The sequence below is a fragment of the Mugil cephalus genome, chromosome 16 (genome assembly GCF_022458985.1).
Source record: "Mugil cephalus isolate CIBA_MC_2020 chromosome 16, CIBA_Mcephalus_1.1, whole genome shotgun sequence".
In the NCBI taxonomy this organism is placed as follows: Eukaryota; Metazoa; Chordata; class Actinopteri; order Mugiliformes; family Mugilidae; genus Mugil; species Mugil cephalus.
In genome coordinates, this window is record NC_061785.1 from 12,702,305 (window position 1) to 12,719,734 (window position 17,430).

The 17,430-nt window shown below is 41.0% G+C and overlaps 1 protein-coding gene across 1 annotated transcript in view; it reads right to left on the bottom strand.

The window, feature by feature from the left end:
* Positions 1–17,430, bottom strand: part of LOC125023015 (corticotropin-releasing factor receptor 1-like) — a 68,725-nt gene that overhangs the window by 19,460 nt on the left and 31,835 nt on the right. The window contains exons 5-7 of the mRNA XM_047610071.1: positions 16,555–16,640; positions 5,155–5,261; positions 874–994 (exon numbers count right to left, since the gene is read on the bottom strand). Of these exons, the coding sequence (XP_047466027.1) occupies positions 874–994; positions 5,155–5,261; positions 16,555–16,640 (314 nt within the window). The remainder of the gene's footprint in view (positions 1–873; positions 995–5,154; positions 5,262–16,554; positions 16,641–17,430) is intronic.

Sequence of the window (17,430 nt, forward strand, 5' to 3'; positions counted from 1 at the left end):
GGCAGACAGGTGTGATTTAATGAGATGTGTAGGGAAGGGTCCATAGGAGAGCTGTTTGATGAAATCCTCAACTTCACCCTGTGTCACTGTGGCAAAGGTGCTGAAAAGAACAGGTTGAAAACAGGCAGGTGACAGAGGTGGAGCAGGAAGGCTGGAGAGGGCATCTTTACCTTGGGCCCCCTACAACCTAAAATCACAACAGCACGTTTGTGGTAATGAAGAAACCCAATGCAATAACGTTTAAAAGATCAGTATTTCTCTTTATATGCACAAGAAGTGAGATAGATATTACCAAGTTACTTTTGTGCACCTCAGGGCACATGGTCACTAAGTTGATTGTATTTTTTAACATTTGACAGACTCAACTCCCAGTCCTTATGCCAGGCTAAGATAAACCAATATGAGAACAGCACTGATATTCTCAGCTGCATCTGTTGTTAGCTAAATGTAAACCTACTTTATCCCATAAAATACCAATGTAATAAATGAAATCCAATTTGACTGTGGTTATAATATAAATATGTTACGGCTTATTTTGGACATTTATATAATATAGACATTAGCGAGTGATAAAAGGGCAAATTAGCTTAGAATAAAAACAAGATATTTGGGAAGGGGGACGCTAACTCATACCATTTAGTCTATATTTACAATTTTAAACAAACAACACATGTCGCATATTAGCTACTTGGATAGCTTAGGTACTATCAAATACCAGGCTTTATGTTACATAAGCATAAAGGCTAACAAGGGGAATGATATGCTAGCATGAAGGTTATCATTTATACTACAATGTGAACATAAATGCTAAGGTAAGGCTGTGGTAACAAATGAACCCAATGCAATAATATCTGCAGATGAAGGGAGACGTACCACGTTACTTTCATGCACCTCGGGGCTCATGGTCAGTTGGACGATGAACCAGGTGGCGTTCCTCAGGATGAAGGCGGTGATGAGGTTCCAGTGAATGATGTTTCGCAGACAGCGGATGCTCCTGTGAGAAGAACAGTGGAGGATGAATTCAACCGCTGACATGTTTATGCTGCATTTATAATATTTCTCCCGCTGAGCTTCGGGGGGAAAAAAATGATCTCATACTGAGCAGAAAGATAGAAAACATATCATGTAAAATTGTGCATGTGGCCCAGCTGTTGGGAAAACATTTGAATTAAATATCTCCTCCTGCTGAGTCTTGGTGTTTGAGTGCATTTTAAACTCACAGTATTTAGCTATTCCTCAACAATGAGCACAATCTTGGAAAAGCAGAAAATGAAGATGAGGGAAATGAATAATGAATAGAGATGTTGACTCACAATAACATGCCCCATCAAGTAGTAGCATTTCATTGGTGCTGTTTGCTCTCTTGTTTGTGTCATGTCCTGAAACTCCTGCTGCTCTTTCTTTTCCCTTTTTTCTTTTTTTTTAATGCTGCAAATAAATTGACCCGAGGACACAATTAAAATCTGCAAGTGCCTCAGAGCGAGGGCCCGAAAATAGACAACTGAATGGACTGAACAAATCAACCCCATCCTCTGCAGAGACAGCCCTGTTTGTTGTCACCAGCTGATGGCATTATCTGCCAACAGACGCTGCTCCTTCTTCCTCTGCCAACCATGAATGACACGATTTATTTTTTAGTATGCATCAATTCTTAATAGGTGTCACTTTAACAGGCTCTGTGTGGAAGTTTCCAGTAACACTGTATTACTGTGTCTGTTTATTAGCTCTGGAAAAAAATGGCAGCCTAATTAACACAATAAGCTGCACAAAACCACGGCTCTGAATAGTTATGATATTACAAAGGTGTTTAAAAAGCAGCCTGATGGCTATACATAATAAATGAATGAATTAATTCATGGTTTGTAAATTGTATTGCCTCACAAACAAGCAGCTATTTTCCCCCACTATGTCAAAATGTTACTGGAGCTCCTATTAGCATCATGAAGGCAGTGACTTCCGAGCCAGAGGCAGAGTGCAGAGATGTTTTTTTTTTTTTGTATTCATTACTCTGTCTGACCTCACTTCCTTAGTTTGGACCTGATGGGTATTAATTAGGAGCAAACTGAATATTCCTGCAGACATGTCTTTGTTAAAGCTGTAAAATATATGTTTTCGTCTTGTGTTCCTGCATAAATAGGGTTTTGCTGTTTTCTGCAATGTACTATGTGCAATCTTATACTATCATTGTAAATAACCAAATTGATGTTTAGCCTGATATAGAAGATAACCTTGTTTAACAGTTATTTTGTTACCTTTCAACACACTTTTTGATCCGTTTAAGCCTATCTTATCATTTTTCTGATTTGAGGGGCTTTTGTTTTTAAAGCATCTCAGATATATCATCTCTCTATTTAAAATTCCTCTCGTATTTGAAAAAAGGATTTATTTTTTGGATTCTCTGGATGTTTGGACGCTTTCCTGATGGTGTGGTACGATGGATAAACATTTGGCCACACCAAGCTGATGGTCGGCCGTTGGCACTAGTCTAACCACTGTCGGCAGCTTTTCAGCCGACCCAGCATGTTAAATCTGCATTTAGCTGATCGGCTTAGAGAACCAGGGCGGGAAAGGGAAAATGGAAGTAAAGAAAACATTCAAAGGTTACACGGTAGGCTTTTCCTATTTATTTATTTGAGGGAGTTTGAGGAAAAACAGGACAAACATCAAGTGCAACCAGATATAGATAGATAGATAGATAGATAGATAGATAGATAGATAGATAGATAGATAGATAGATAGATAGATAGATAGATAGATAGAGATGGCTCCTCACAGGGCGGTGTAGTAGAGTCTTATGGACTGAGGAGCAAACAATCTTCTTACTGAATGAGCTTCTTTGTGATGTTAATGTATTTCAATGTAACCGCCATCAGTGAACCACTAACCACTAAATCACTGTTATGTCTGGAGGCTAATTGGGCCAAGCCAAAGTGCAATTAGTGCACCTAGGTACAAAGATAATATGACCTATTTACATCTCGGTTGATGTATGGCTTAACTAAACAAGATGAGCATGTTATTAGATGGTTTTTTTTTTCCAACTTTTGACAGACTCACGTTAACGGTTTCCCTGCTTCTCCTAAACTATGCTAAGCTAAGCATTTACATTCACATCAAGTCAACTGCTTACATTGGTGGCTTGAAGTCGTATATGCATAAGAAAAGTATTAGCTACTGGAAAAACGCAGTTAACTTACAATAAAAACAAGACATTTGGGGAAGTAGCAAGCTAAAATATCACTTGGCCTACACTTCCAATCTTTAATAAACTAGATATATAACATGACTTTGCAACTTTGCTACACAGGGACGGTAGCAGATGTGTTTTTAATCTTTGAACAGAACGAGCCTTTCTTCCTAGCTCTTCCTAGCTTCCTAGCCTACCAGCTAATAGTAGGTCTTCCTGAATTCATAGCCTCCTAGGTCTCAATACTTCCTAGTCTCTTCCTAGCTTCTTAGCCTCCTAGCTAATAGTAGGCTTACCTAGCTTCTTAGCCTCCTGGCTGATAGCTTTTAATGTGTCCTAGCCTCCCAGCCAATAGTAGGTCTTCGTGGTTTCCTAGCCTTCCAGCTAAATGTAGCTCTTCCTAGGTTCTTAGCCTCCTAGCTAATAGTAGGTCTACCTAGCTTCTTAGCCTCCTAGCTCTTAATATTTCCTAGCCTCCCAGCTAATAATAGCCTGTCCTAGCTTCTTAGCCTCCTAGCTAATAGTAGGTCTACCTAGCTTCTTAGCCTTCTAGCTCTTAATGCTTCATGGCCTCCCAGTTAATAATAGTTCTCCCTAGCTTCTTAGCCTCCTAGACTACTGCCACCTGCTGGTATGAACAGTTATGTATCAGCTGGTTGTGGCTGTAGTCTTTGTCGTGGGTTGTAGTGCAACTGTTTGGAACAACTATAATCACAGAACCTCTGCAATTACTACAAATGACTAAATGTCTTCAGGTGACATTTTTTCCATGTGAGTAGTTTTTATATGTCGGTTCGGCGTGTCCATACCTTAAGAACGGTCTAACAATTCTCAACACCCACTCTTTTAAATTTGAGATGACAAAAATAAGGCACAACAAATGCTGCATTCATTTTCATCACCTGGCTCCTGCAAATATGGATGCGCAGTATGTACCTTGGGCTCAGGTAGATTTTGTATAGCTCTGCTTAAATCCAAAATTTTAAAAACCGTGAACACTGAACCTCAAATTGCATCCGAGGATGAAGCCATTTGGTATTCATGACAGGGGAATTTTGAAAAGCATGATTATGAATGCTGTTCATTTGCATTTAAAACGAAACAAAAATGGGATATTTAAGGCCATATTTAAAGACCCCTGTCCACAGTTTAAACCTACAGTATTGTTACATTATCCAGGAGATTCATGCATCAAGACACCTTGAAATATGTCACACTTTGGAAGCTAAACCCATTCTACCTGCCATTCACTCTTCTCCCTTTCTCCTTGTGGTTCCACAGCACTGAACAGGACTGTCTGCCTTACTCTCCATCACACTGCCAGCCACTACCTGCTCCCTAACCATTCTCAATTTCATTACGAAATCAAGTAGGTGAGTAATAAATGCCAAACTCCCTTTCCAGCCTGGTGCCATTTATAGCCGGCCGACACTCCCTGCCTGCATGCCTGCATGTCCAAGCCCACAAACACAGGTTCTGCATAAACACCGCCCTGTAGAGCTTCTACTTATTATGTCTCTCTGTGCCCTTTCACGCTTTTCTCACTCCCCGGGGGTGTCTGTGTGATCGATAACAGCCCTGGCTGTCGAGGGTGCTAAGACCTTTCTCTCGTTAACACGCAGCTCAGTTCGGTTTGTCAGAGAAAACCCTTTCCACCTCCACCAGTCGTCCCAATAGGCCTTCAAAGGGCTGTTTTGGTTTTTGCCTCTTTCCGAGATGGGTCTATTATTCCCAATTGTGGGGAAATGTGCCCTAGATTTTTTTTTTTTTTTTTTTGCGGGCATCTAAACCCCTTTACAGCTGTGGGATTGAGATAGGGAAGGTTTCATCCCATGACCAAATGGTTTTTGAATAAGAACGAGAGGCGCTTTGAACCTCTCCGGATCTGGAGAATACTGACATTTCTGTCACATCGAGGATGTCTGTGGGATTATCAGCGGACCAGTGGCAACGAGGATGACACTTACCTCAAACACAAGAAGAGGAAGAAAGCTATGAGCAGAGCCACCATGGAGATGCAGTGACCCAGGAAGTTTATGATCACTGCTATTTGGTAGTGCATCTTGCCTTTTTTCTGAGGGGAAGAGAAAGAGAAACACAGGCTGAGTCCTTTGGGTGCTTCAGATTTACAGAAATAGTCTTTTCAGGATAAGAAAAGACTTTTTATTTTTCAATATCTGACTCCCGCTGTGGGTCTGAACAGGAGTGGGTATTCACAGTCGCAGCAGGGGTGTCACATTTAAATTTTGAATGCAAAGCTTTACATGATTAATAGTTACGAAGTCAGAAATGCCAAGAAAAGAACAACCAGCAAATGTTCTGATGTAAAAATGATAAAAAGCTGTTCCGGACGTCACCCATGGATGGATTAAGAGAAACCTGGACCCTGGTGGAAAAAAGCCAAGGACTCCCCCCCATTTTAGATAGGAACAGACAAATATTTGTCACATCATCGCCGTGTTTCTTTGTGGAGTGTGTATTTTTATGCCAGTCATCTTGTGCGCGATTGTGTTCATTTAAAACTTTTGGCAATTGTTGTGGCAATTTTTCATCATTTTGTTTCTCGTTCAGTGCAGCTCTGAGGCTCTTTTGTGTTGCTTATAGTCATCTTCTTTTTCGTTGAGTTTGCATGAACTTGAGGTCACTTTGCTTCTCCGTGGTAAGTGTGCGTATCAGCAGGGTTGCTTTTTGTCACTTTGCGTGTCGTTGCGTAATTTTGCGACTCTTGGTTGTTTGATACAGCTCTGCTCTCATTTCGTCTCTCCTAGTTGTTGTCTGCATTAACTTTTGTGGAACTTTTGAGTCTCTTTGCAGTTAAGTTGTTATGTTGTATGTCAACTTTGGTCGTAATTCTCATCTCTCAGGTCGATTTGCATGTTTTGTAATTATGTGTGTCTGTGTGGCTGTTTTGTATCTGTTTGTGGTTGCTTTGTGTGTCGTTATGTGAATTTTGATTATGACTTTTTGGAATTGTTGAGATTGTTGAGAGATTGTTGTTGTTGAGCATTAAATTTTAAGCTAAATTTAACAAATCCACACGTACTTGTTTGAGAACATTGAGGTTTCATTGTTTATATTTTGATACACATTGGGGTAGGCACTTAAATTGTAATAAACACTGAAATAACCCCTGCGTCCACATAATTCTTTTAAAAGACTACTTCCAGTTCAAAGATTATGTGCTTATTTTTCTTATAAGGTCCTTCTAATCCCCAATACCTAAAGGTCTGAATCTTAAGATGCATTCTAAACAAATACTCAGGTCTCAGGAGAATAAGAAAATGTAATACATATATATATATATGTACAAAAAATGTCTAATCAACCAAAGATTTCGCGATCCCCCTGCAGTGCCTCCACGGACCCCTAGGGGTGGCGGACCCCCTATTGAAGACCTATATCTTAGACATTGTGTTTTTTTTCCATTTCAATTTTAATTTCCAAGTTATTTTATGACTTTTGACGTCATTTTGAATCATGATTTATGCATCTTCTTGTGGTCGTTTTAACGTGCATTTCTTTAACCTCTTTGCATTCACTTTGTGTCTGCTCTTGGTCTTTTTGCAGTCAACATCCAAGCAGAAGATGTAAACAGTCACTTCACTCACAAGTTCCATCCCAGGGGCCTGTACCTGAGAGGACTGTTAAGTAATCCATACATGCAACTTGTCACCCTCTGACCCGTGTACGATTACCAATCAGGCTTCGAGGAGTTCTCTGGTTCGCCTCCTGGTTTTAAAACACGAACACCGGGGGGATTTCGAACGTGCACACACTCCCATGTGCAGAAGGAGAAGATTTCTAGCCAGACACATCTCTATGTCTGCGACTCAGACTTCCATTGTGATCCCCACACTGCCGCCTGTAATCTGTGCTGTAAGTGGATTTATGTAACCTCCTGGTGTCTACGCCGAGATTAAATGTGTGCATGTTTAATCCCGTCTCCACCCACACCGAAACACGTCATCTGTCCCATTCACTATTATTCCGGTGCAGCTGCTCAAATCTTTGACTCGAAAATTGCACAACGGTCTCCGCATTTTTTTTTGTTTTTAAAGTGCAGAGACAGAAATCTGTGGGAAAATAAGACATATGATCGTCATAAAAGAAATCATGGCATCGAGATCTTTTCTCATCTGCCAGTTCTGTGGTTAAAATCTCGGCCTATTTAAAGCAACATATGTGACCTGCTCTGGGTTCTGGAAGGATCATGGTTCAAAGTTCTTGTTTTCTGGTATAGGCCATTAAATGACCTCTTTATTATGCAAGTCAAGCATGAAAGAGGTTAGCATGCTCCAGATGTGCTTGTTTGTGCAGCACTTCCGTTGTTTTTTAAAATCAAATGTGATACGATGAAGTTGTTCGTTATCCCTGTTTGTACATGGCACATTGTGTACAGGCTGCAACGCAAAACACATTTCATCCGGCGGATATCAGGGTTTACCATCACACGGTTCCACAGGTTGGACCGGAAAACAGGCTCTGTTGTGGCATTCAAGTTGCTGTTTGTTTTTTCTCTCTTACGCGCTGAACGGGAAAGCATGCAGTGGATGCGATTGCGCTGCGTTGGCACAGTTGTGATGTCTGATGTGATCTAAACAGATCTGCCAGGTAAAAGTGAGACAGTTGTCTAACATACAGTATATGTGCAGTCTGATCTTTAACCTGCCGTTAAAATGTGTCTCAAATCAAGGCTGAAATCACAGAAAGTTTTTATTTATTATTTATCTCCGCCTCGTCGTTAGTTATATCAACTTGAACCCTGAACAGTTTGAAGCACATCAGAAATATCACCGGTAATAAAGGGAAATAAAGACACGCAGCTTTTTATACAGCAACATGATCGCATCAATAATTAACCGCATGCTGATACGTTATTTGATGGCGGAATCACACACAGTGTACTCGTATTAATTAAATAACTGAATGGGTTCTTGTTTAGATTTATTTATTAGTTAACGGCTACAAGGACAGACTAGTTTGAAAGTCTCTGTCTCTGTTGTGTTGAGCAGAGGCAAGTTTAGACCCTATTCGGGGTTGCTAACCTAAATTTTGTCTTAGCACCTCTATAAAATAATAACATCTATAATATAATAATATAATAACACTAATATTGTAGCTGTCTGTTGTGTGTATTTCAAGTCAGTGCTGAAGATTTAAAGCAAATTACCTATAGCAATTAAAGATGTGGTGAACAACATGGGGTCATTGCTGCTACTTAACAGTGTCGTCCTATGCGTACTTGCTTTATTTATTTTTTTTGTCTGCATTTCTCTACATAGTTAAACACCAGAGGGTGTCAACAGTATATGAGACTGCCGCAGTTATATTCCTTCAGCTAAATATTTTATTGTTTCAGTGCGTGTGTGTGTGGCCATCACGGGCCCTCCCCAGGGGCTAGTTTGCTGATCTTTATTGAGTGGAGTGACCTTGCGTAGCCGGGAGGACAGTGCAACACCTCAGTGAATAGAGGGGGGAATAAGGGACAGAAAAGATGTGGAAGGATGGACAGGGGAAGGGAGGCGTTTGTAGGAACTGGCGGAGTGAAGGATCCTGTGCTTTCCCTGTCATCTCAGAGGGTTTGTGTGTAGATCTCTGGAGGGTTAGGGTGTCCCAATAGAGCAGCTAAGTCCCTTTTTAGCCGGGACTCATCAATTCTTCTTGATGTGAAACAACACAAGATGGTAAGTGACACCACACATCCATGGGCGAGAGCATCAGCAAGGCCCAGAGTTGGGATATACAGTATATACTTAAAATGAACTAAAACATATTTGTTTTCTAAATATGACGTGTAAATCAAGCTTCATCTGTCCCCGGATTATTTTCCCAGCAGCTTTGAGGAGATTTTAGTAGCTCCTCTGTTTCCAATGATCTGTCCATAGCAGTGCCATGAACACAGAAGCTGAGCGATAACCTTCGCTAATCAAATCATGTGATCTTTTCAAAGCGCCGTGACAAAAAAACAAAAAGAAACTAGGTCACATTGAGCGCTGCCGTTAACTTAATTCAGAAGTGCAGTTTGAACCTCTCGCCCAGTTTTTGTTTGATGTTGATAGATCATGTAAAAGCGGATATATGACTGTTTCAATTTAATGGAACACAAATATGGGTGTAAAGGATGGGGTAGGATGGTCAGATGTTGCATGTCTTGACAGACCATATTGCCAAAAGTATTTGCTCATCCATCCAAATAACTGAATTCAGGTGTTCCATGCCACCTGTGCAGCAAGTCCACTAAAATTGGAAAATTTCCTCATTACTAAATATTCCACAGTTAACTGTCAGTGGTTTTATAACGAACTGGGAATGACAACGACAGGCTATGTAAAATCAGCAGATGCTGACGTGTATATTATGCAGGAGGTCACCAACTTTCTGCAGAGTCAGTCGCTACAGATCTCCAAACTTCATGTGGCCTTCACAATAGCTCAAAAACAGTGCGTAGAGAGCTTCATGGGATGGGTCTCCATGTCAAACACCACTAAGTGTAATGCAAAATACTGGATGCAGTGGTGTAAACCACGACACCACTGGACTCCAGAGCAGTGGAGACGTTCTCTGGAGTTACGAATCACAATCCTCCATCTGGCAACCAATCTGGATTTGGTGGTTGCCAGGAGAACCGTTCTTGTCTGACTCCATTGTGCCAAGTGTGAAGTTTGGTGGAAGGGGAATTATGGTTTGTTTTTCAGGAGCTGGGCTTGGCTCCTTAGTTCCAGTTAAAGGAACTCTGAATGCTTCAGCATATTAAGAGATTTTGGACAATTCCATGCTCCTAACTTTGTGGGAACAGTTTGTAGATGAATCCCTTCCTGTTCCAACATGACTGAGCACCAGTGATCAAAGCAAGGTCCATAAACACATAGATGAGGGAGTTTGGTGTTGAAGAACTTGACTGGTCTGCACAGAGTCCTGACCTCAACCCAACAGAACAACTTTCGGATGAATTAGAGCGAAGACTGGAAGCCAAGCCTTCTCATCCAACATCAGCTGACCTCATGAATGTGCTGCTCAAAAAAAATGGTCTAAAATTTCAATAAACACACTCCTAAAACTTGTGGAAAGTCTCCCCAGAAGAGTTGAAGCTGTTGTAACTGCAAAGGGTGGGTTGACGTCATATTAAACCCAATGGATTAAGAATGGGATGTCACTTAAGTTCATATGTGTGTAAAGGCAGATGAGCAAATACTTTTGGCAATATAGTGTACATGGGTCCTTTTTTGTCATTTAAAAAAAAAACAAAAAAAAACGATACTGCTCTACGTAATGAATATACCAGACAGGTCTGATGTGGATCAGGGTGGAGATGCCAACGTCGGTTAAAGTGAAAAAAATAATGATCAGATCTTATTGGTGAACTCGCTGAATAAAAAGATACCAAACATGGGTACGGTAACAGTTCTTATGTGGCCTAAAAAGGAAAAGTCAAAAGTATTCAACAACATCTGTATGTCTGTAACTTTTCCCATGTTATTCATACAATTTGTAACCGTTAACTCATGATTTCAGTTAGTTCTGCCTGATGTTGTTGGCCTCAACGTCCACACGTCTTATTCCATTGTGGATGCATTCAGTACGGACAAGAACAACACAAAGATCTGTGTCTTTTCAGTTGAACTGCTTCATATTTGATGATTTAACCATATTTCAAATACAGATGTTCATTGTTTGCCACGGTGCACATTAATACTGAGCTGAAAGATGTGAAGCAGTCCTGTATCAGACATTGCGGCGTGCGGGGCTTGCGACACTTTAGGATATAAATCAAGCAAACAGGAGGTTTTAAAAAAGGGGAGCGGAGCGAGGAGAGTGGACGATAAAGAGAAAATAAAACCCACCTACCGCTAGCCTCAGGTCTCACCAAATGTGTGGGCCGCAAGAGTTTAAACAAACCTGACTCATTCCCAAGAAACAACAAAGACACTTAGTATGTATTTGAAAAAATAAGCTTCGGCGAGACCCAAAAGAAAATGAGAAGTTTTCGTTTTATCTTTTTTTTTCTATTCCCCCTCAGAGAAACTTTCTAATAAGCGTTTGATCCACTCAGTTTCTCTTTCCCGTGGGGCGACTGAATATTTGGTTCAATACGGGCTGAACTTTGAAGAGAAGCTACTTCAACTCCCCTCTCTTTCCCCCCCAATGTCAATCACTCCACCGCTGCCACCTGGTGATTTATTTCACGGCTACAAAAGGAAGGAAAAATCAAAGACACGTTTTTAAAAGGTCAGACACTCTTTATCCATCTCCTGACCGATCGATTGGACATCAGACTCAGAGAGAGACGGAGAAAGAAAGAAAAAACAAACACACTAAATGAAGGGTTTCAGCCCAAACACTATTTTCTCATCCTCACAGATCTATGAAGTAGAAATGACTATAACTGATATTTACAGGAAAACATGTCTTCACTGATTCAATAAAAGAACCGTGATGATGTTTTTATAGGTTTTCTAAGTGTCAATAAATCACATTCGGAGACCAAAACAAAGTAATTCTTCTTATAAATACTCCTTGAGTATTCAAAGATTTAGATTCAACACCTGCAGCAGATAGCTAATGCTAATCCAACACTGACTGATGGTCAGAATCAATATGAAATAAAATGTCAATATTTAATTTAAAGTAAATAACTTATGCCTCATTCCTGGTAAAGATTTGAGAACAATATTTTTTTTCCACCTCCAGATTTAGTATAATCTCTTTGTATCTGGACTTTTCCATTAACAGTAAAAAGTACGGTGGCTTAAAGAGCTCAATGCACTGCAACTTAAGGAAACACATGCAAACAGACAAAACAAAAGCAAAGTCACAAAACACTGGATGCAAATACTCACAACACCTGCAGAGATACAGAAACGCACCGAGGGGCCCCACGTAGAAATGGTTTACAAGGGTTCGTGCGAGCAGGATGAGAAAATAAGAAACCAAACCAAACAAAAAAAGAACTTATGTCCAACACCACTGATGAGTAGCGAACATCAACAACTCCAAGAGTCAAACAACTCTTGAATAACGAGCGCGTCGCAGCTAGACCATCCCTTTTTGTGGTCCCCGGAAAACATTTCTTAGACTTAGACTGACTTTAATGATCCACGAGGGAAATGACTTGGTCACAGTAGCTTAGTTGCACATGAAAGAAACACAAACACAGTAAAACCAAAAATAAAATAAAACAAGATTAGATTAAAATAAAATAAGTTCTCTTCCGTATTTGCAGGTGTATTTGCATTGCCATCGGACCTTTTCTTGTTTTTCTTTAAACATTTTTTTATTATATTTTCATATAGGAAAGTAGGAATGAAACACAGAACATGCACAAAACACCATTTCCTCTTCCCTTTCTTTGGAACAAAGTTCAAAGCGTGTGTCAGGACGTACAGAGGGGCAAAAAGAGTCCACCGTCCAGTCCTACTGTTAGGGCGGGTGTCACTCTTAACTAAAAACTTATGGTCGACATCCAGTGAGAGTATGGTGTTACATCTTTGTAACATGTTGCAGTTATCATAACTCAGATCCAACTCAGATAACTCTTGCCCGTCCTGTACACCCACATTTTTTCCCAGCCTTAAAACAGCTTCAGACCTTTTCTCACATTGCTCGTGCTCTCTCTCAATTTGCATGTTGCAACGTTTTCCTGACTTTCGGTGCACCGAGCTGAAATAAGTGTGTTGCTCCTTCCCTGCACAGAAAAGCCAGTTTTCATTTAAAATGAAAATCCTCCTGAGGGATCCCGAGATGTTCCCCAGCCAGATTACGTACAGCAGACTATATAATCTCTCCATCCTGTTGTAGGGTCTCTTACCAGTTGGGTGCTTTGGAAAACCTCCAAGAAGACATAATGAACCTCATCAATCTCCAGTGGATTACTCGTTTCTTTTAATGTCTTGATATTTAAGCGCCTCATGCAGAGGTGGATGCTGAAACAAATCATGTTGGAGCCAAAATATTTTGGAAATCATACACATTATGTTCTCCTAACCCTGTCTCTGAGGGAAAGAGGTTCAAAGCAACCAAGATGAAACATGAAAATATTTGGATGGGGGGGCTAGTCTCGCATCTCCTGACATCACACACATTTGGACTAAATTTTACAAAGTATATAATAAAATGATGCTTACAGCTTCAACTGAGAACAGCAACAAAATATTGCTTGCTCTGAAATAATAGTGTGGGCTGAGGCAGCACAAACGTGTTGATGTAACAAAAGCCTGAACTACATCATCACCAGTTTGAATTCTTTAGCCAAGGATTTAAGAAAATGGAGGCTTTGTAATTATAAACAGCCTTCCACCACAGCACTGTGTCTATCAATGAGCATCTCAAGGCAGAAGATTCACAGACTTTACAAACTCAAAACGAAAGCAGCGTTTGTATTGGGACTATTCCACTGAATTTAGTTTGTTTGGTTTCTGTTGGTTGGGTGTAACCTGCCTTTTGCCCAGTGACAGCTTGATGTGTTCAGTAATAGATAATGTAGGAACAAATTCAATTTCTTGGCACACAGATGATGTGCACGCCCACACTGCAGTTACTCTTCTGTCCGCATAAAACCCACCAAGATGATTTGATTGACAGAGCAGATCTTGGGGCCGGCCAGCTACAGCTAATAGTAGCTCTATCTAACTTCCTAGCCTCTCCACTAACACTAGCCCCTTATAGCCACTCAGTTGATATTAGCTCTTCCTTGTATCCTAGCTTCCCAGCTACCTTTCTGGTCTAGACACAGGAGACATGACGCTACGACACAATCTGACTTCATTACTGGTAGTTCTTTGTTGTCTGTACCTTTAGGCAGAGCTAAAGGATGCAAAGCTCAGCTAATTATCTCCTGACTACAGACCCCTTCAGGGTTTGTGAAGGGGAAAAACATCTCAAACCTATAGCCTGTAAATGGAGGTTAGCATATTTCAATGGACTGTTTTGGCACGAAATGGACGAGAAAAATGCATATTTAACAGAATATACTAATACACCCACTCTCTGAGACAATCAGTGCGTTTACATGCAGAGCTTAATCGAGCTATGCTCAAAATTCGACTTTCTCACTACAGTCCTTGTCCCAGTTTACATGCAGCGCAAGAAAATCGAAAACTGTTCTCCTCTGCCACACTAGGTGGCGATACGTGTCTTTTCAGCGGGATAATACCACGTATTACGTGACATAACAAATTAGAGTCGTTCGTTTTTTAATCTTGTACGTAATGTTCGCGCTACTTCTGATGCAGGTAAGATCCGCGCTATCCCTCAGACGGCTCCGTTTCTCTTCTTCTTCTTCTTCTTCTTCTTCTTCTTCTGCGACCGGCTTTCTTGGACGTTTTTGTTCCGGGGTCACACGCCAGCGCAGGGGTCGTGGAGCATGCGCACACGCATTATCCGATTAAAACTCCGTTTCCAATCGCATTATCTGGGTGTCTCAATCGGATAACGAGAACTCCGATTGTAATTGGAGTAATGTGTCTACATGCACTTAAGTTCTCCTGTTATAGTCAGATTAAGGCAATAATTATTTTTTTCACGTGCATGTAAAGCGTATAAACGCACTGCGTGAGTGTTATTTTAAAAAGATGATTCTGACTGATGGGACTATATTCACCGACCGCTACACTCTCACTGACTGAATGGACAATTTGACCAAAGGAGGACACAGAATGGATGTGACGGAAGTCTGGTCTGTCTTCACCAATTGAAGCCTCTCCAACGAAGATGTTACAAGAAGTAAGTGGAACCACTGTGGAGGGTAATGTTGTAAATGCAACTTCTGCTCGGACACCCCTGAAACACGCAGCTACCGTTACCTAGCGTTAGCATTAGCATTAAAATGTAACAAGAATCCCCTAAATAAGGATTAACTTAACGTAATTTCAGTCACATTTTTGTCTAACCCATGATGCTATCCAGGCTGAAACTGATGCATTACACATTAATCTGAGCTGATATGAAGTGTGCATGTTGTTGTTGCATGTTGTTGTTGATTGTCTTGCTCCAATCCTTTCTTTTAAACCAAAGTTGTCTATGACTGGCAGTGGCTGGTATGTGATCAAACCTCAAGTTGGTGTTTTGAATATTTCGGTTTTGGCACCAAAAAATACAACAAGATGACATTTTCATGGTTGAAAGTGACAGTGTTCGCCTCAAACTTTTCCTCTGTTGTGCCTCCAGCTAACATCACAGTGACGCAGGCCACGAAGAGTAACTATAGTTCTGTACAAACAGTTCAGACAAGAAATTGATTTTTATAACTGCTTTGATTGGTTAATACTGCACAAATCAGTGGCATGTTGAATGAATTAAAAAAGGGAAAAAAAGAAGTCTTAAATCACATCACTTCCTGCTGCTTCTCCAAAACAATCCCTTAAACTGTACAGCAATTCTTACAACGCTACAGGGCCAAGTTGTTTCAGGCAATTACATTAAATTAAGTACTGTCAAACAATTCAATTTCTAAACCTCATCCTTCTACTCCTTCGACTAGAAATGGGGAAAAGATAAACTTCGGTAACACTGTTTAGGGAAGCTCGGCTATTAACATTTAGCTCCAGCAGATGGTGAGGCCAAGCTAAACAAACACGGCGAGTCACATGTTTCCATCATGTAATTGAATCTTTGACATACGAATTCTCGAGATGTCTAATTGGTCCCGCCTGACCCGGGTCACCACATTCCGTCCGAATGTATGGTGGTAGTTAAAACCAGCTCTTATGACTACACCAGCCGCGACGCAGCGTCCAGGTGGAGGATGCCCAAATAAATAACTACATTTTTTATTCAAACACAATCGCAGCAACATGTGAACGGATAAAAATCTGGAGCACAGCGGGACCGTAAATGCAGCACGCTGGCTGACTGTGTTCTCCTTCGCAGGTCGCTCACATCACCGCAGGACAATGCCGTTTTTAAAAAAAAAATACAGTTTTGTGGCTTTTGTGTGTTTCTTTTAAGGAATTAAAAATAAACATACTTATTCAAAAGAGAAATAGCTCCAGGTTGATAAGCAGATTTCATGCTTCCACCCACTATATGCCAAAGCGGCCGGGCCTCGATGACTCGGGGCGACGTGACATTAAACAGACTTTCAGATCTCCCAGATCCCTCGGGGTGATGCTCCGGGGCATCCGCGGAGCGCGCACGGTGCTTTCTTTCACTCCAGCATCCTTTCAGTCCTTTTAAGGCCGCAGGCTGCGAGAAATCAAACCCCCGAATCCACAAATCAGCCCCCAGCAAAACGGCTCCCTCCCCTGCAAACCTTGGCTTTGTTGTTGGTTTCTGAACGTATGTTCCGACGCTCTGAGGTTCCTCCCTGAAGAGCCCCACTAATCAGGACGCATGCAAAAAAAAAAAAAAAACACCACACAGCCGAGCCTTACCTCCTCGTGAAGTATGGCCTTGCACATGGAGTAGTTCCCCTTCAACGCCCACGTCCCGTTCGCGAGACATTTCCTGTAAACATTATCTGCACAGAGGAGAGGAGAGAAACAGGAGGCCGTTATTAGCTGAGCTTTCTGACATTTCTCACATTTTCAGGTGGGATCTCTTTTTTTTTTTTCCTCTCTCTTTAGCCTTGTGTTCCTACAAATGAAAAGGGATGTGACTTCCTGCTCGATTCGTAGTGGCACTGTGACCTTTTCTGCTTTTGAAACTAATAGGGAGAGATATCATTAGAGGTAGTCTCATAAGCTGTGATTTTTCACACGTTTGCAAGTCAGTCCGCAGCTCCAATCAACCGCCTCCGACATTTGAACCGATGACTGTTTCCAAGAGATTGTGGGAAACAAACGGTTTATTTTTACTTTTACTAGAGATATCTCAGACATAGTCAACCAGCGTTCGTATTTGAATAAAAAACACATCACTTCTGCAAATTGCTGGATAATGCAACTTTAAATTATGAGTAAAATGATCTCTTTTTTGCCCTGCACATCCGCAGTATTATAGCAAACGACTGAAATTAAATCAGCTGCGAGAGATTTCACATTTTTCAGTTTGCATTTGTTATCTCTTAAGATGAAAGAAATCGAAGTGCTGAAATAGGCCATAGTGGAACCGAGGAAATTTAAAGTTGAAGCGCCCGAGACGCTTCAAAGATTTCGTTGGGAGCAGCTGAACAGGTGCTGAGTTTTATAGTAAAATGTTGACAGATGAAGCCCGTGGTTCAGTTAATCTGACAATTACCATGGTGGAAATTAAATTAGTTATGGCGCCAGCCACATCATCGTGTTAGCAGGGAGCACAGCTCATGGTAA